This window comes from Haliaeetus albicilla, chromosome 25 (assembly GCF_947461875.1).
Source record: "Haliaeetus albicilla chromosome 25, bHalAlb1.1, whole genome shotgun sequence".
Lineage (NCBI taxonomy): Eukaryota > Metazoa > Chordata > Aves > Accipitriformes > Accipitridae > Haliaeetus > Haliaeetus albicilla.
In genome coordinates, this window is record NC_091507.1 from 21,448,676 (window position 1) to 21,467,343 (window position 18,668).

General features: G+C 36.2%; 1 protein-coding gene across 8 annotated transcripts in view; it reads left to right on the plus strand.

Moving 5' to 3' along the window:
* DCUN1D2 (defective in cullin neddylation 1 domain containing 2) overlaps positions 1–18,527 on the plus strand; it is a 28,792-nt gene extending 10,265 nt beyond the window's left edge. For 5 of the 8 annotated variants that reach the window (XM_069770214.1, XM_069770211.1, XM_069770210.1 and 2 more), the window contains 3 exons: positions 11,919–12,001; positions 14,444–14,540; positions 15,282–18,527. In XM_069770214.1, the coding sequence (XP_069626315.1) occupies positions 11,919–12,001; positions 14,444–14,540; positions 15,282–15,361 (260 nt within the window). In that variant the 3' untranslated portion in view covers positions 15,362–18,527. Of the gene's footprint in view, positions 1–5,309; positions 5,438–6,658; positions 6,736–11,918; positions 12,002–14,443; positions 14,541–15,281 lie in introns of those variants that run through there. The other 3 variants (XR_011322113.1, XR_011322112.1, XR_011322114.1) reach the window with 3 other exon arrangements.
* Positions 18,528–18,668: the final 141 nt, after the last annotated feature.

Sequence of the window (18,668 nt, forward strand, 5' to 3'; positions counted from 1 at the left end):
AAACACCAAAATGAAATAGTCTTATAGTGTTTCTGTGAGGCTGCTTGGAATTCAAGTCCCTTAGTAGTTGTTTGCTTTCTTGCCTCTCTTCATTAAAAAGCCTAGTACTTTCAGATTGCGGAAAAGGTAAGTCAGTTACAGCTGAGGTTGGAATTTATGGGATACCTAAAGAAATATTACAAATAGCTTCCTGTTTTAATTGGATCACTTCCAACATGAAACTCATGTACTTGGGAAATATGTCTCAAAAGCTTTTCACCTAAGCCTGTACACAGAGAGGGAGAGGGAAGGCAGCCCAGCCCAGATTATGGAACCAAATGTACTGTTTATTTGACATGAGGAGGAAGAAGGAAACTTACTTGTTTTGCATTACTTGTGTTTATTTGGTATGGAGGCCCTTTCATTTGTAAGTCTGTCTTCTCTGTTGTGTAAGAATGGTACTTTTGGGCAATAAAACACCTAAGTGCCTTCTTGCACTAAGAGTTGAAGTATTAGCAGGAGAAAGTAAGAAGTGCAAAAGTTAAAGTTAAGCTTAAAATAAACTGTAGAAAGAGTTAACTGGAACCATTGCTGATCTCGGTTTTCAGGAATTTTAAGAATTCTGGTAATACTGTTTCTTAATTTCAAGTAGTGCTTAGTTCTTACATGGAAGGATTTTGGTGACATTTTTGGTCAGACTTTTTCTGGTTTTGCTAAGATGATTCTAGATATTAAATAAATATAAGCAATTGCCACTGCTCTTCAGTGGAGATATACCATATTTCTGTCTGGTGCGAACTTGGATCACTATAGGTTGAGTAGAAAGAGAGTGCTGAGCAAGCATATTGACTGATATGACATTTTTGAGTGATTGAGGTCAGTGATAGCTTATCCAAATAAAAATTAACACTGTATAGGTTTGGAGTTGGACTCTTTTCGGGGAATGCTGTTATAGTGGAGCAGAGAGGTGGAGGAAAAAAATAAGTTTACAGGTTGGTGTTTACAACCTACCGCTTCCTGCTGCAATTATTCTAAGAGTTATGTTTGTTCCCTTTCAGCAAAAAAGTGTTCAACAAGGAAAAAAAATTCAGTCAATTATCTTATGGGAGTGTCTGTCTGAGCTGAGAATTCTAGTTGCTTCAGCTACATTTAGTATAGGCTTAGGTGCTTTTTTTATTTTACATTCTCTTCTCTGTATCCACTATGCATTTTCTCCTAGAATGAGAAACTGTCCATCTTCCCTCCCTATCTCCACAGCTGATGTAGAGATGTTTGGTATTTGTGTCCCAATGACCATGTGCCCTATAGTCAAGGAGATGCAGGGATTTATCTCATCCATGTACAAAGTCTGTTTCTACCTTACTAAGTTTGGAGCCTTGGCTCAGGATGCTTTATGAATTCAGTCCAGACAGTTAAACAGAATGTATAATTAGATTTGTTACCAAGTGAGCTGATATAAATCTCTGCCTAGCTCTGTCTAGGTCATCTTAAGGTGTTGACCTCCCTTTCTTCTGCACATGCATGTTGGTGACATGCAGTGCTACCGAAGTACGGGATGCTGCTAAGCTACTGCCCTAGCTGCTTGCCTTAAAATGTTTCTGGTGACATGCTCCCATGATAGGGCTTGCCTACTTATTCCCATACGTTCACATATGAATTACGACGTGAAGACTAAGAGGTCAGTAAGTTTATGTCAAGTAGGGACAAAAGGGAATGGTTTTAATTAATGAAGTGGAAATAATCAAAGGAATTTTTTCCTAACTTTCAATTGCAAAATATTTTATTGTGATTTTTCTGTGGTGTGAAGTATCCAATGCTTCCTCTTGCTACACTTGGTGCTTATATCACCGAGGCTGGTAGCTGTTGCACTCATTGTTTAGGGGAGTGATCTGTAGGCTAAAAGAATATTGCTTGATTCTCAGGTATACACATGACCTATGAATACTCCTATTTGAAAACTAAGCAAATTTGACATAGTGCCAGTGACAAATGGGAAAGTCTTATTCTTAGCAGATTGTTAATAAAAACTTTTTATAAAAGAAGGCATAATTAAAATGGTCCTTCTGTTGGATCCTTCAGGCTTACTGCTAACGCATCTTTTTTTTTCTTGACAGAAATAACTCTTGAGAATAGAGCTCACCAGGAGAATGTCTGTGATAGGCAAAGAAGACTCATTTATGCAATTATTTTTCATGTTTCTTATCTTAACATATTGAAACTATAAAAAATTACTGAAATACCTCTAAAATGTCCGAACAGTGATGCTTTGGTTAAGAGTCATGTTCATTGCTCTCGGTATTTTAATATGTTTCAGATTACTTTTTTTTTTTAATCTATTTCTGCTGTTCTAAGAAGCAATAAGCAGCAGTTATCACTTTATTTTTTTGCCCCATCTCCCCTGAAGGACATCAGGAAATATGGTGATTCATGGGTTCCTTTTTAATATGCTAGATGGTCTCTGAATTTAAGAGATAGAGAAACACTTATATAGTGTATTCCCTTGTGCCAGATAGGATCAACATCTACCAAAACCATTCCTCACACATGTTTTTCAAACCACAAGTTCAGTGGTATGCTAGCAATATATAATTGCTAATTTGCTTTTTCAGTTTCAGTAGTTACCAGGAAGATTTGAGATCTGATTGGCAGTGGTCCTCTGGCTGAAAAAGGAGCCACTGCCTTCACGTAATATAATCTTAAATTTCCGATGGCAGGTCTCATACATACAGGTCCATGCTTGGTCAAACCTATTGTTAGATATTTTTTTTTTCTTTTTCTAGCATATAATTTAAATTTCTGTTCCTGAATTCTTCAGTTCAGTACTTACCTGTCCAGCGTAAATAAGCAGAATACATGTTTCCTTAGAGTTAGTAACAACTTTTTACGTATTTGGAAACCATGTATGTGTCTTCCCTTAGTCGGTTTTACTCAGTCCAGAGACTACCCTGATAAATTTTATCTTCCAGTTCTGTGACATGGGAATTGTATCTTCCAACTCACTTTTCCTTTGCAATCCAATTGATCTAACTTTCTCTTGTCTAGCTTGTTTGGGTACAAGAAGATATCTTCCACGTGCCTTAGATATTTTGCTCCTTGTTTTACATCCCATTATAAAGTGTACTTATGTTTATAACACTGATACTGTCTGCAGTTTGTGATCTGTTCTATTACTGGGTTTCTGCAGAACTGCATTGCACCCAGTTAATTCTGATCTTATATTTCTGCAGTCAGTTATTCCCACTAGCTATATGACTGCACTTTTCTTTAATGAAATCTCTTATTTATTTCCAAGTGGTTTTCCTATTTGTCCAAATAATTTTGAATTCTAATTCTGTCCTCTACCATACTATGCTTTTTTCAGGCTTTGTATAAGTTGCAGATTTAATAAAAGTTTTCTTTGTTGTATCACCTCAGTTACTTAAGTACTGGACAGTGTTAGATACAGGACTGACTCCCATGGGCGAGTTACTTTCTCCCAGTTTGGCAGAGAACCACTGAAGTTCTTCTAGAACCTCATTTGACCTCTATGAAGTCTCAAAGATGGTAGGCAGCAGTTTGAGATTGCTTCAGCATACTGAGATAAATTTCACCATGTCTAGCCTCTATTTGGGCACCAGTGCTTCCAGACTGAATTTCTAAAAGTTGTTTCTGAGATTACTGTCAGTTTTCATTGAACATTTTTGCCTGGAGCATATCTTGAAACAAAAATCTCTGTGTATCCCAAACATTTCTCTTTTGGGAGATATCAGCAGGATGCGTAGTATCTTTTATTACACCAGCTGCTATTTGTAAGGGAGGGAGTGGGAAGGCATAGAAGCCCTTCTTAGAAGTTTTTTTGGTAATAGAAGAATTTTGGTCAGACCTGACACAGTCATCTTTGCGATGCAGTGGATTTTGCTCCAGGAAAGCGGTCCGGGGGAGGTGTGTGTGTGCAGTTTTGTGTTTTATTTATCTTTAGAACAGCCTGTCCTCTATTAGTTTTTAATTTCTGCTTATTCTACAGTTCCCCTCAAAACCAATGCAAGAAATTCTGCCTTTATGTAATTAGATGGGAAGAATCCTCTCCAATAAATTAAGTTACATCTATTCTGTCATTCCCTAAAATAGGCACAGAATTCAGTACACCAATAATCATTCCTAGAAACAGGACTGCCTTTTATAGGTGTCTCTCTTCCACAGTTTGTGTGGTGATACTAGGGAATTTTTATTTCTCTTTATATCTGCAAGACTTCAGTCTCTGTAGTCTCATCCAACTTCAATGTTTCCATTTACTTTTATAGCTTAATATTGTCAAGTAGTATGCTTCCGTCTGGACACATGCTGTTTAAAGAAGTAAAAGTAGTACCAGTCCCCCTAGGTGATAGCTCGTGTAAGTAGTGAGATGCAGGAGGCAAAAACATATTGTATAAAATCTACCATGATTTTCTTTAAGCAGAAAATGATGTTCTGATTAATGTTACTCAGGACCCAACTGTGAAGTGTCTTTCAATTGAGATCTGAATAGATTTGATTATTATCTAAGAAAAAGACAGATGCTTATAACTGCTGAGGCTATTATTCTGTAAGTGGTGGACAGAATTCAGGAAAAAAAGACAGCAAGGTTTCAGCACAGCGGTGCCATCTCAATGGTTGCATATTGGACCTGGCAGGCATAACATTTAGATATATTAAACTTCATCTGAGTGTTTTGTATATATTTGAGATAATGTAAAAGGTGCAGTTTATTAAGGTCTGGTTTGCCAGGAGACTTTTACAAATAATTATTATGGATGACTGTAATTCTGTCTGTTTAATCTGCTCTCTCATGTTCTCATTACTATATTTAGTACAATAAATCTTCATTTTGCATGGTGCAGATTTGCAGAGGTTTATCTCACTTTCTACTCCCAAGTTCTAGCTTTTTCTACTGCAGTCTGAGTGAAATTTTGCGTCCTAGCTCTTGGTTGATAAGTGCACTAAAGAATAGGGTTATAGATCTTTTGTCATGTTGTATACAGAGCAGTTCAGATTTCTAAGGACACTGCTCAAGCTCAAAACAAGGCCTTAGCTCCATCTTTTTTTTTTTTTTTTTTCTTTTTTTTAACATGATACTCACTGTGAGTCTCTTAATGGGTCTCCATTTGAGCCCCGACAAGACATGTTCAGGAGATTCCTCATGCTCAGCAGTTTACTACAGTTTGTTTCAGCACCGTGGAGGAACTTAACGCATTCTTTCATGGTCTTCGACTTTCAACATGGAAACAAAAAGCAGATTTGATCCTTCAACGCTCCTTTGTGGTCCCTTCGCCTGCTTGCTGGCTCAAAAGGTTGTGCTTCCTTCTCTCTGCCAGCTTCCTGGGATCAAGCAAGAGATGATACATGAGGAGGGCATTCAGACTTGAATCAAATATTACCTCAAGACCAGAAGAATGACTATCTTTGCATCCGGTATGTGGACTTCAAGGAGGTTGCATCTTCTGTGAGCAGATGAGTATAATGTGCTCTTTTTAATTGAAGCAACATCAACTTTGGCTTTCATCATAGCAGTATCTCAAGATTCTTTGAAGAGACACTTAGACATTAGGGAAGGATATCTTTTTCTTGTTGGTTGGTTTTTTTTCTCCCCCTAACAAGTTATCAAGATTTCCTCCACTTTCAATGAAGAATTAGATTGATCCATTTGTAGGGTGTTTGTAGGAGTGAGTGGATGGAAGAAGTTGAGGGAGTTCAATAAATGAATTTCATGTTTACTTTACTTTGGAAGAGGTCTGTGAATGCTGTATTTTACGTGTTTCAATGGCCTTGGTCTGTGTGTATGGTCCTTGCTTTATTTTTATTCAGATTTTTCTTCCTGAAAATGCCAGCAATTTAAGACAAGCTTAGTATAGAACAGGGTGCTCTGATCAAAAAAGGCCAATAGTAGCAGCAAAAGTGTGGCATAACTGCCAGTTCTAGTAATGCCTCATTGATTCTTTTACACGTTTGGCTCTTATTTGGGAAACGTATATCCAGTCAACTTAAACTACAACAGATTACTTAATCTGAATTGTACATGGAGAGATTTGCAGAGACGGAAGGGTTTTGAAACTGGCTACCATGAGGTTCATTAGGCTGCGCTCAAACTGGCTTCGAGATAGCTATCTTCTTCTAAGCCTAGCTAGCATTCAGGAGCAGTTTATCTGCTTTTGTGCAGTTGATGCGCAAGATAATAAATATGAAAGGCGAAGAATCAGCCTGCTTCATCGTGGCAGATGCTGAGATAGAGTTAATAAGCACAGTCAGACTCTGCCCAATTCCTGCAGAGCTCTTCTGAAATCCACATGCTGTCTTCCACCACAGGGACTTAACTCTGACACGGTGCATTACATGTTCCCTAACATAGAGCACTGGGAAGCTCTTTGCTTACGGCTTTTGCAGGGATGAATGGATCCAACTCAGCTGGATCCTGAGTCTAGCCACTTTCAGTATTTTTATCATACCCCTTACCGGTTTTTCCCCTTCTCTCTTTCTGCTAGGGGGAGAGCTCCTAACTGCAGATAAGGGCTGTTTTGCTCTAAACTTTTGGCAATTTGGTGAAGGGTTTTTAGGTTGAATTCTGATGGTATTTTCTTGTTATTTTGCTATGTGGATTTTATCTCTTTGTAGAAGAAGAAAACATTCTGATTAGGAAAGAAACTAATTCTTGTGTCCATGTTCTTAGTAATTTGGAGGCCAAAGAAGACTCTTTAAATCATTCAGAGATGAGGAAACAAGGGATCAAGTAACTCACTGAATCTTGCAAGTATTCATTTGATGTTTGTTGGTCAGGTAGTATGATAGTCCAGTTGTTGAGATAGATTGACACCAGTTTCCACTGTTTACCCCATCTGCACCAGTTTCCGCGTGGTGTCCAGGAATTTTATTAAAACAAAATAATTTTGTGCAATGTAGTTTTTGTTTTAGCTTTACAGAAGTATGATATTTGCCTGTGATCACAGTGAGAAAACAAGAGGAAAGAGATTAAAGAATATCAACCAAATAATACTTTAGGGCAAATTACATGACTATAAAGAAAACATTTGAAGTTCAGCCTCTTACAGAGGCTACATATATTTTTACAAGGTAATTGAATGATAAAATAGATTTCTGTGTCTTGCACCTGTCCAGATTAATTTTTTTATGCAGTGTTGGGAACAAGAGAGTTTGTTGGATAATCTTTTTGTTTTCAAAGCTATAGAGTAAGTTTTGTTTAAAGCATTGGGGAGAGAAAGCCTCAAACAAAGGGGTTCTTGGCACTGAAATTTTCATTTCCAAAACCTTTTGTCTTTTTCTTTAATCCTTATTAACTGGTCTAATAAAAGTAACTTTTTCTTCCCACAAGCTTTGTTACATTCTTTACTAATTGGTTGGTTTGTGTCTGTAGATGGACTGGATAAGGCTGATGCATCCACTTATTCTGGAAAAAAAAAATATATCCTGCCCATGTAGCTTGAGAGAATACTCTGAATAAAACTTATTGGTGAACACTGACGCTTATAACAAGCTGCCCAAAGTCTCTCACAGAGATGACATATAAAGTAGCAGAGCTTTACAATATTGGTAAGAAGATTAAACATCAATAAAGCTGCGCCAGGGGAGGTTTAGATTGGATATTAGAAAAAATTTCTTTACTGGAACAGTTGTCAGGCATTGGAACAGGCTGCCCAGGGAAGTGGTGGAGTCACCATCCCTTTTCATGAACACCAGGTGTTCAAAAAATGTGTAGATGTGGCATTTGAGGACATGGTTTAGTGGGCATGGTGGTGTTGGGTTGACAGTTGGACTCGATGATTTTAAAGGTCTTTTCCAACCTAAATGATTCTATGATTCTAAAGGAAGAAGGCAGCAATACTTGGACAATCATTTAATCTCAAAAGATGAAATTAAAGTAAATTATTTGTTTCCAAGCTCAAAAATATGATAGATTCTACCATCATAATATACAGAACCTAGTCAATAGGCTAACTAGGGATTATGAGGGCAGCAGTGGCTAATATTAAAGTATTTTTATTAATAACTTAAAGATTTTTAAATGTCATTAGGAGGTCAATGTAATGCCTTGAGCTTTTTTTTTTCTTTTAAATATATCAGTAATTTAGGTGAAATAGTTTTAATATTCTGACAGCTTCAAACAGGACTGCATGAGCAGCTCTGTTGGGAGGGCAGTCTGAGAACTGGAAAGCTCTATTTGGCAGAGGATGACAAGTGAGTGCTGCAGTCCCAGAGTGCTGTTTTGGCACAGCAGGTCTAAATTAACTTCATTTCATGTTCCTCATAAATCCTACTGTCCAGCCATTTCCTTGCTATCTGTTGATTTATCTTTCTGTTTTCTCACTTCCTTGATTACTTGTGTGCAGTGACTTCATTGCCCTTGTCCAAAATCTTAGCAAAGGGATGAGGAGTTTAATTTGATTATTTTTTTTTCCTATTCATGCAAGAATCTAATAATGATTTTCGGTTTTTGTTAACAAGATAAGCATTTGATCAGATCTTGAAAGTAGACACAGGCTGTCTAACTGATAATGTATTTCTCCTTCTGCATTAATTGTGCTAATTTGTTATCACTTCAAGCTTTCTGTTCAATCAGGGTAGAAGGGACTGAGGAGTTTTTTTAAAAACAATTTTAGAATGAGGCTTTAATGTTTCAGAATAGATCATACTGCATGCAAAATGCTTCTGGTTTTGAAAAGCTGATTGTTTAAATAATTCAAAAGTGTAAAGAACTCCTTTTAAAACATACTAAAACATGTTTACTATAATAAATGTTATTTAGCAAAATAATGTTTAAAATAATTACAGCGTTATTTTACTAGCCTTTTCCTCCTTCTTGAATTTGTTTTACCCAGATATGGTATATATTTTTAAATTTTTTAAAGTAATTTTAGTTTTAGTAATTTTGTAATAGTAATTGGTATCACTTTTAGGTGACTCAGTTCTTAGGGTTTTACTACAGAAAGCTTTATAGATGCTTTATGTAGCCACAACTAGACTAGATATCCAGAAAGATGAATATCTAGATATTGAAACTTTGTTTCAGTGTATGCAAAAACTTTGGACAGTGAAGCCATTATGCTGAAGGGGCTGCATGACATACAACACTCACTAGATAGTGACACTGAAAATATTTTGGCATGAAGGGAAAGCTCAAACCATTGTATAATGTCCAGTCTATGATGTGGTATGTTTAAGATGTTCTTTAAACAGTAACAGTTTAGCAATTTTATGTTTTGGATATGAACACGGATGTTTGCAATGAAATCTCTTCTAAACTGGTCCTTGCTTAGGTGTTAGTTTCCAGAGATTTATGCATCTGTCTTTTCCTTTCCGTTTATAAAACTTGCATTATTAATCTGTAATGTGGGAAGCATATTTTTTGGTACAAAACCAGCATATTTTTGTAATTGTAGTTTGATTTTATTTGTAATGATGCCTTCATATTTATCTAGCATTGAAATAGGTATTCCTAAGACTGCCTAAAAAATCCATGCCTTCCAAAGCATCTTCCTGTGGGGATGCAAAACTCCCATGGCATGAGGCCTTTATTTTTTTTTCTTAGTATCTTTTAGTGCTGCACTAATTGTAGCAGGTACACAAATTCCTCAGCATTACTGTTTATTGATACTCCTATCAGCATCCTAATGTAGAACTGGGACTCTGTGTAACTAGGTCTTCCGTTTAAAGCAGAAAAATCATCTCGTCTGTCCTCCAGTGCTGTTTTTCAACTTAGGTAGGGAATTGTCTTCAAACAAAAGTGTAGCGATATCCCCTGAGAATGTAGCACACCTGAAGGCCTAGTTTCCTCAAATACTTTAAGACTGCATAAACTGGCACCACTACGAAAAGTGATAGTCCTATCTAGTCCTTTTTGTTCAAATTTCTGTTGTGTTAGTTCATGAGTTTGTGTGATTCCAGTGAACCAGATGAGAAAGATTTACTCTTTTTATTTTTTTTCCCTTGAGCTGAGAATGGGACTTCCCTCTGTGTGCTTAATGGGGAGAGCAGCTCCAGTATGGACTGGTTTCAGCCACTACAGAGCAGCATCCTCAGCAGGATACGCTTTTGTTGTATATTATAGCAAATAATTCCTGTGTCTTTGTGCAGGAGAACCGATTTGCACATGCATGTAATGTATCCCTCAAGTATCAACTTAATTAAGATAGTATTTCACATGCATTGTGTTAAACACAATTTTGCAATAATCAAGTTCACCTTAACATAATACTGAATTTGACACATACCCGAATAAACCAAGGAAGTGTGGCCTCTTCTTTACCTTTTAACTTTTTTGTGGCACCTTTAACCATCTTTGTTTCCTTGCCTGTACCTTCTTCCAAGGAATATTTCCATCAGAAGTATAAACACTCTCCTGCTATTAAAGTGTTGTTTCTTCAAAGTGCATTTTGCTTAATGTTGTCACATGATAGATTTGCAAGATTGGCTTGGAAAGGTTGAGTCGTCATAAAGAAGCCTGAGTGAATGGGATCAAAGCCAGTCACTTCACAGTGAAGTTTAGAAACCCTTAAGATTATTCAAGTTTCTCCCTCCCCATTTCTTTTGCTTTTCATTTGGGATAACAGATATGAATAATTAATCTGCATATCTAAACAGGAAGTAAATGCTATTAACTATTCTATTCTACTTATTTTCTGTGAAAAGTGAGCAAGGTGGCAAAGACAGGAAGGACTGAAAGAAGTTTATTAGGGCATAAAGCAGGTTCTGTACTGAAAAGCACTCTGATCATAGTAGAACAAACACCAGCAGCACTGTCTCTGTATAGTTAGGTACAGGCATATTGTGTTTCTCTACATCTTAACTATTGCACTTTGTCTGGGCCCCAGCCCTCTATGATACAGACTCTAGGGAACCGGCTATGTTAAAATCTGGAACATCTCTTTCAGACTCGAAACTTGATTTCAGGTGACAGAGTGTCCTTTGGTTTGTAATGTGGTATGTACGATTTCAAATACCATGCTCCTTTCTTGTAGGTGGAGGTTAAGCTTCCATCTTATCTGCTATGACAGTACTTTCTACTGAGTTTCATATTTTGTTTATACTTACTTTACACTGAAAGCACAAACTGAAATCTTTTTGTGGTTTAAGAAGGGCTGTGCTTTGTTTTGTGTTTGCACAGCAGTACGCATACATTCAGTGCTGTTACCTGTGGGACCAAGCATAGAAGCCATTAGGTATTGTGAGTTGCTGAGAATGAAAACAGGCCTTCAAGAAAACATCCTTTCTACCCTTATGCTGCATCTAATACTGCTCCTACTTTTCCGCTTGAATGTGTGGCAGTGCTGCACCCTCCTGTTGGCATGCATGAGCTGAACTCTGCTCTTGGATCACTGCTCATGGTGCAGAATAAGGGCTGCTTTCTTGGACTTATATTTTCAGTATTGGGTGTAGGTGCTGGATGATTCCAGAAGAAGAGAATTATTGCTGTAAGGGGTGCTGTAGAATTATCATGCTTCAGAAAAATCTGGTTTTATCCCCTTGTGTCCTTAATTTCCCTTTAAAGTCAAGTGCATCTGAAATGTGATAAATTAACAGGAATTGGCACCTGCAGACTTAAATGTTTGGGTTTCTATAAATATTTGCTGTGTTTGTGCATATATCTCTTTTTTATTTATTTACTTTTATTTGTAGACAGGGCTATTGGTAAGTATCTTGTTCTCTTTCTGTAGATTGAAAGTAGCGTTAATTTGGCACTACTGGATGGTGACAGAAATATTTTAGTCTTTATGGCCGTGATGTTCAATATGCAATTTATACCATTACTGCTTGTCTTCCACCTTTTGGGTCAGTGAGAGTAGAGAGTAGTGATTTTAAAAGAATGTTGTTCATTTGTATCATAATAGACTGGATGTAGCATTAATTGTTTAACCATAAGAGTTTTATTGCATATAATGTGCTGTAGTATTTATGTGTTGCTTTGTCTTTTGCAGATCTAGAAATGGCAATTGCATATTGGAATTTAGTCCTGTCAGGAAGGTTTAAATTTCTAGATCTTTGGAATAAATTTTTGTTGGTAAGTACGTACCGTATTCCTTCCTGACTATCTTAGTCCACAGTAGTCTGGCTTGTAGGCTGTGTGCTTACAATGAAGGAAAAGACAGGATGTCTGAATACTTCCTTCGAACTTTCTTCTTTTTGAAAACTGTTATAAAATAGTCTTAAATCAAGCCAAATTAAATCTTCTCTATATAATTTTCTAATTGAGAAGAATGCAAAAAGATTGCTACATGCAAAGTAATAGAGCATTCTGCTTGCTTGATCCTGTATCCTCCTACTTATTGAAAGCTTCTGCATGAAAGGAAGCCATGATTGTAGATTGAACCTATGTTGTCTTTATTCTCAAGATAGCTATGATTATTGTCAACCATGTATTTTACCATGCTCTGCCTTTTGTGGTATTAATGCATGAACTCAGCCTTTTTTAAATTTCAATTCTGTTATGACTGACTTAACCTGAGAGACTTTTCTTTTTAAGCAGAAGTTCTTGTCTTGAGTACTTATTTTGACTCATTTTTAGATAATAGTTGTGCACTGATCTTGACAGTTTTCTATTACCAGTGCAATTCTGTGAGCAGTGGAATACAGATGCATAAATTAAACTTCAGAAATTACAGAATAGTCTTATTAAAGACCTGATTCATTTATCCAAGTTTCTACACTTGCATTTCTATGTACTTGCAAAAAAATACCTTATATAATGTTACATAATGTATAATTTATCTTGATTTTTTTTTAATATATCTTTTTATCTTTAGTTTAAGAGAATTAAAAAGTCTTTCTGCATTTGTCCCATAATCACCAGTGCTTAATAGAGGAAGTGTATACTTTTAGCAATATTTTTTGGAGTTTTTTCTAAATTTTTGGACAGTATATTTACTTTATTCACTGAATAATGTACCAGTTTCATCAAGAGAACTTGTGAAAACATTTCACATTTTAACTGCCTTAATACCCTTAACACATCCAAATTCAGATCTATAGATGTAACTGAAGAAAAGTTTTAATGTTTGTCTCCCACTTGGCTTATATGATTAAGTTTGTTACAACAGACAGTTCTGCAGATCTCTACTTCAAGCAATAATCTAGATGATCTGGTATAAAGTGTCTTACTTCACTCCAAATATTTAACCTGAATGTTTACTTTAGAAGAAATGTTTAGATTAAAAAAATTCAACCTAAGAAAGAAGCAAGTTAGGACTCTCTAGGATGGGCTCTTTTGTTTGTGTTTTGTTTGTTTTTAAGGATCTTAAATCTTTTCCAGAAGGTGTGTTTGCTTGTCATATTTTTTGCAGTCAAGATATGACCTTTGGCTTGAGTGAGAGGACATGTTTGCTGCTGTGTTGGGCATCAGCCTCATTTTGATCAAGTTCCAGATTTTTGAAATGGAGTTTATTCTTCTCAATACTTCAGAGTATTACTGCTTAAAAAAACCCCACACAAACAAACAAACAAACAAACCGACTCCACAACACAAAACCAAAACCACAAACACAAAAAAACCCAATCCTTCACCGAGCAAGTATTTTCATGCAGTTGCAACTTTTTACTGCAAACCAGAACCAGGTGTTGAAATTTAATTCCCTGTTAATCACCTGCTGCCTTCAGGTAATATAGCAGTATCAACAGATGAAGGGAGATGTGAGCTGTAGGATCAAGTCAGACCATTCACAACTGCTGAGTAGTTGTGTTTGCCCACACACTCTCTTTTTTTGGGAGTGCTAACTTTAAAAGCTGAGAGAATGCTGCCTAGGACTGAAGCTTTTTGGAATGCTGCTCAAACTGGCCAGGGTGGCAACTAGTACTTGTGAATGGGGTGATGCAGAAAGAGTGTATTTGAAATCAGACAAGGAGGTGGTAGTGGAGAGTAGGACAGACTGGGAAAAAGGAGACTGGGCAGAAGTGGAGCAAATGCAGGTATTGTGTTACGGTGAAGGAGAGAATAGCTGAAGAGAGGCTGAGATGATGGATCTGGAAGGCAGTCTGGGAGAAAGTGAGAAGAGTGTAAATACAACTATAACCAACAAGTTGAAAGAGAGACTGGGTAAGCGTGACTAAAAAGGGGTAAGGAGAAAAGGGCTTGAGTTGAAATGGCAGAATGCTAACCCATGGCTGCACAGTTTCAGAACCTGGAATGGATGCCATTAAGTAGAAATATAAAGTGCATTTCGTTTATTCTTTTTCATAACAAGTTAGGAACACATACCCTAAAAGCAGAATGGAAGAAATAAAACAACTATCAAAGACTTCTTACACATTTTTGCCTTCTTTAGTTGCAGTTTATTTTGTAGCTTTCTCTGGAAGCTCTGAACTTTATTTAAATTAAGAAAGAAAAAAAAAAAGAGAGAGAAGAAGCAATACTTCTAAAACGTCTATTTTTGTATATGTCAATATAAAATACTACTGTGGAATTTGAAAATAGTTTGGATTGAACAGTACCATTTTTCCTCCTTTACAGGAACATCATAAAAGATCAATTCCAAAAGATACTTGGAATCTTTTGTTAGACTTTGGAAATATGATTGCAGATGATATGTCCAACTATGATGAAGAAGGTAAGGAGTACTTGAATATTTTCAAAAATTGGTACAGCAGAATTAAAATATTGCTATAAACAAACAACAGAACATGCTGCTACCTTCTGTCTTAATTTGTTTACCCTTAGAGGTTTAGCTGCAAATACAGTGTCATACTTGTTGCCGAAACAGTAATGATAAGGTTACCTAGTTTGCTGTAATATATAAGTAGAAGTAAAGATACTGTCACACCATGATATAGCACATGCTATTTGAACCTGTTATGCTACAAGAGTCTCAGTGAAACTGTATTTTTTGTACAAAAGTGCTGCTAACTGCAAGAAAATACATCATTTTTCTGCTTGCAAGAATGTCTATGTGGACTTTTTTTTACTAATCTAAAAGCAATTTCCACTCTGTTACTAATCCTGCAAATCCTGTTTTGGAATGACTGTGTACAGAAATATTTCCGAAGTTATGAATGGCTCTAATAGGAATGCCATGGTTTTGCTGTCAACTAATGTTTATAAACTTTGTAGTGTGGATTTTTATGCTTTAAGTACATTTTGTATGTACTAAGAACTATTGCTGCAAGAAGAGATTCAAATGTTTAATTTATTAGTTAGGTGTGTTTTTCAAGTGTTTGTCATGTCATGCGTGTTAAAGCTAGACTAGGCCAGAAATGTCAAAGTGAGCTTCTGATCTTTTGTATTTGGAGACTACACCAGTTTATTGCTGATAATGATACATTAATTTCTGAATTGCTTGACTTCTCTTTAGGAGCGTGGCCTGTTCTTATAGATGATTTTGTGGAATATGCACGACCAGTAGTTACAGGAGGAAAACGTAAAACTTCATAACCCCAGACTTGTCAATATGGACTAAACATGCGCTCTGAAGTGCATTAGGTAATGAAGATTTGTTGACTGATGACTGTGCACATTTGTTGCTGGTTTCAGTGGTCGTGATGAGATTCTGCAGACAAAACTGAAATTCTTCCTTTCTGCCTAAAGAAAGTAATGGCTGACTTGTGGACGCTTCAGGAACAAACTCGGAAGATAGTCCAGGCTGTTTGTAGGCTATTGGCTTCAATTATTGTACTGGTTGTATCATATAGGATGTAGATTTTGCATGATTTTATACTTTGGAGAAGTTTAACTAGAGGCCATTTTATTAAAGTTTTGACAGCACAGCATGCCATTCAGTTCATGATCCAAAGTGAACACCAGCAGTTACATAAATAAAACTGTATTATATTGTACTTATATTAAAAGCAGTATTTGTGGTATATAAATTAAATCCCTAAATAAAAACTTATGCAGTATGTTGTATTTTTATAAAAGTTAGTTCCGTGGATCTGTCCTAATACAGAATTGTAACAAAACAAAAAAGCACTTATGCTTTTTTTACTTGTTGCCAAAAATTTTAAATTTGTATTTTTAAGTCCTAGATACATAGACTGATTACATCCAGCCTTCTGTTTTCTCCCAGTGAGGTTAACTTCCTCATTATTCTTCTTGAAGTGCTTGGACATGTAACAGTAGCATTGCTGAGGAAGGGCTGCTGCTCTATGCTATGTTGCAACTCCAGCTTTTTTTATTAACCATTTTAAAGTAGACATTAAACAACCAAAGATGCTTTTATAATTCATGTTTGATTATCATAATTCAGTCTTCAATTATGTGTTTTATTTATTTCAAATAATGAACTGGTGGAATATAACTTCTAGTTTTATTTGTAGTGTGAAACATATCCTAAATTCTAGCTAAATGCAACATAGTTATGAATGCAATTCCTGGCACTTCTCAGAGAAAATAAACATGAATAAGCCCAAAGACCTAACTAGTTGGCTTCCACTTTGGAGAAATAGTTAGAGGTAAGGAGACTTTATGTTAATGATGATAAGCATTCATGCCTCTGGATGTATTGTGCATTCAATTTTATTTATTTAAAGGGAAAAAAAGAGTAAATTAATGCAGTATCGTTGATCTTGAGGCTAGTGGAATTGGACCAGTTTTCACCAAATCTGAATTTGTTCAGTCATTTGTGTCTCCCCTTTGACCAGCCATTGATTATAAAGTGTACAGAGGTCAGTCTCCTCTTTCTCAACAGTGTCTTCCAATGCCTAAGCACAAAAAAGTTTTACCAGGAACTATTCAACATGTCTTCACACAGGGCTCTTTTAAATGCTACCTCATCAAAATGAGTTTGTCATAGCCACTGTAAAAGTTTATTAAAACAAAGAGATGCTAAAGAGTATGTACAGCTATGATCAATATATTTTCTGTAATCAAAGCTGAATAGGTGCAAGAATTTTGGAGAAAATAGTGCATTAAGTTATATAATTTATATCTGTTTGGATCACATCATTTAAGTATTGCATGACAGCATACTATTTTATTTTGTAGTTGTGAGGGTATAAAAGCTTACAATATTCTCTTAAACTCTAATATTTAGAGTTTCATATTAGCAGTCAGCTTTCATTTATGTCAATGCAGCCTACAAGAACAAATGTACGTGCTGCATACAGAAGGATTACCTTCATTCTTCCGCTTGTGAGAATTTCAGTTGTGCATGATGTTTAAAAAGCAGGATTAGGACAAATTTGAACAAATTAGCAAATTTCCTGTTAGTAAGAACATAGCAGGCAACTTACAAATGCCCCACGAGTGATTTATTAGTAGTAGTCTTTTTACCCTAAGCAGTCTTTGTAAATGTTAGATCTTGCATGGCAGCCACTAGATGTCTGTGTCTCAGTCTTCAGCTGCCTCTCTCTCCTGGCTAGAGTTAGGAAGTAATATTAAGCCAAATTATTACTTACTGACTACATCTTTTTAGAAGGGCATTTGTGTACATAAGTACAGGTATTCTACAGAAGTCAACAGAGATTTAAAAACAGTATTAAGCTCTTTTTAACACATTTGACTTACCTACTCTTCCTTCCCAAAACAAGCCATTTCTGTATCTGTCCTGTAGGCTTTGTACAATGTGTAACATCTCATAACATCAAGTGCATTTATGCAGCCAAAAGCAGTGGAATGCTTGTTATTCACACAATTGCGACTTAAAATATATAGCTATAATATAACTGACCAGAAGTAGTTTAATCTATTGGTATGTGATATAACTGAATAGTTTCATAGCGCTAGAGCTTGTGAAACATTTGTTCATGCTGAAAACTCCTTCAAATCAACCTGATGAACCTTCTACCTTTTAAAATAAATAGAGCATAAAAAATGTGTGTGGGTTGAGGTTTTTTGCCTTGTTAATCTGAGGAAGAAGGAAGATGCTTAGCACAGTATTCAGTTTCTGTATATACATACTTATTCGCTTACTCTTAAGCCTCATTCCTGTGAGGATCCTTCATGGAAGACACCTTCCAACAGAGGAAGACTGGGCAAAATACTCTCAAGATAGGAGTTCCTCCTTATCAGCCAGCTTCCTAGGTGTAGTACGCTTTTTCTTTTGTTCCTCCTAGTCTTCTACCCATTTGAAACCACGTATGCATTTTACATTCCCATAAATAATAGCATGGAGTGTCACCTTCACACTTGAACAATCATGAAAACAAATGCAAATACACTGCTTTCAAATTATGAGTTCCTTATGTATTTTAATAATTTGCTGCTGTCCACAGTTCCACTTTACAGGGCACTCTTGATTCGCTTTTTAGGTAAGCTGGTACAGTGGTGATACTGAGGCTGATCAATTTATAATCATAAATGGTACAGATGTCTTCAAGTTGTTCAGTGCATACAGTATTAGTTCCTAGAGATACTGTATGTATTTTTAAACTTGATGCCAAGTTGTTCGGTTTTACATCCTAGAGTGTTTGAAACTGAGCCATAGGATTTGTACTTGCCAATTCTAAATTTAAATGTAATTTATCATGTATGTCATGCCAAGGAGAGCAAACCTGCAGGCATCTGCTCATTCAATGCACCTGAGAGATTTGCTGCCGAGTAAGCTGTATGTGTGTAAATTTTGTGGCAATGGAAAAAGGAATAAATGGACTGTCAACATAAAGGATTTAAGTCAGTCATGCGAACTGTCTGTATGTTTTTTCTCAGCTTTCTGCTTTGGAAGCCTTGCAAAGGCCAGTTGTTTGTTTTGTTTTGTTTTCTGGTTAATTTATTAGATCCTTGCATTATTATTCCATCAGTCAGA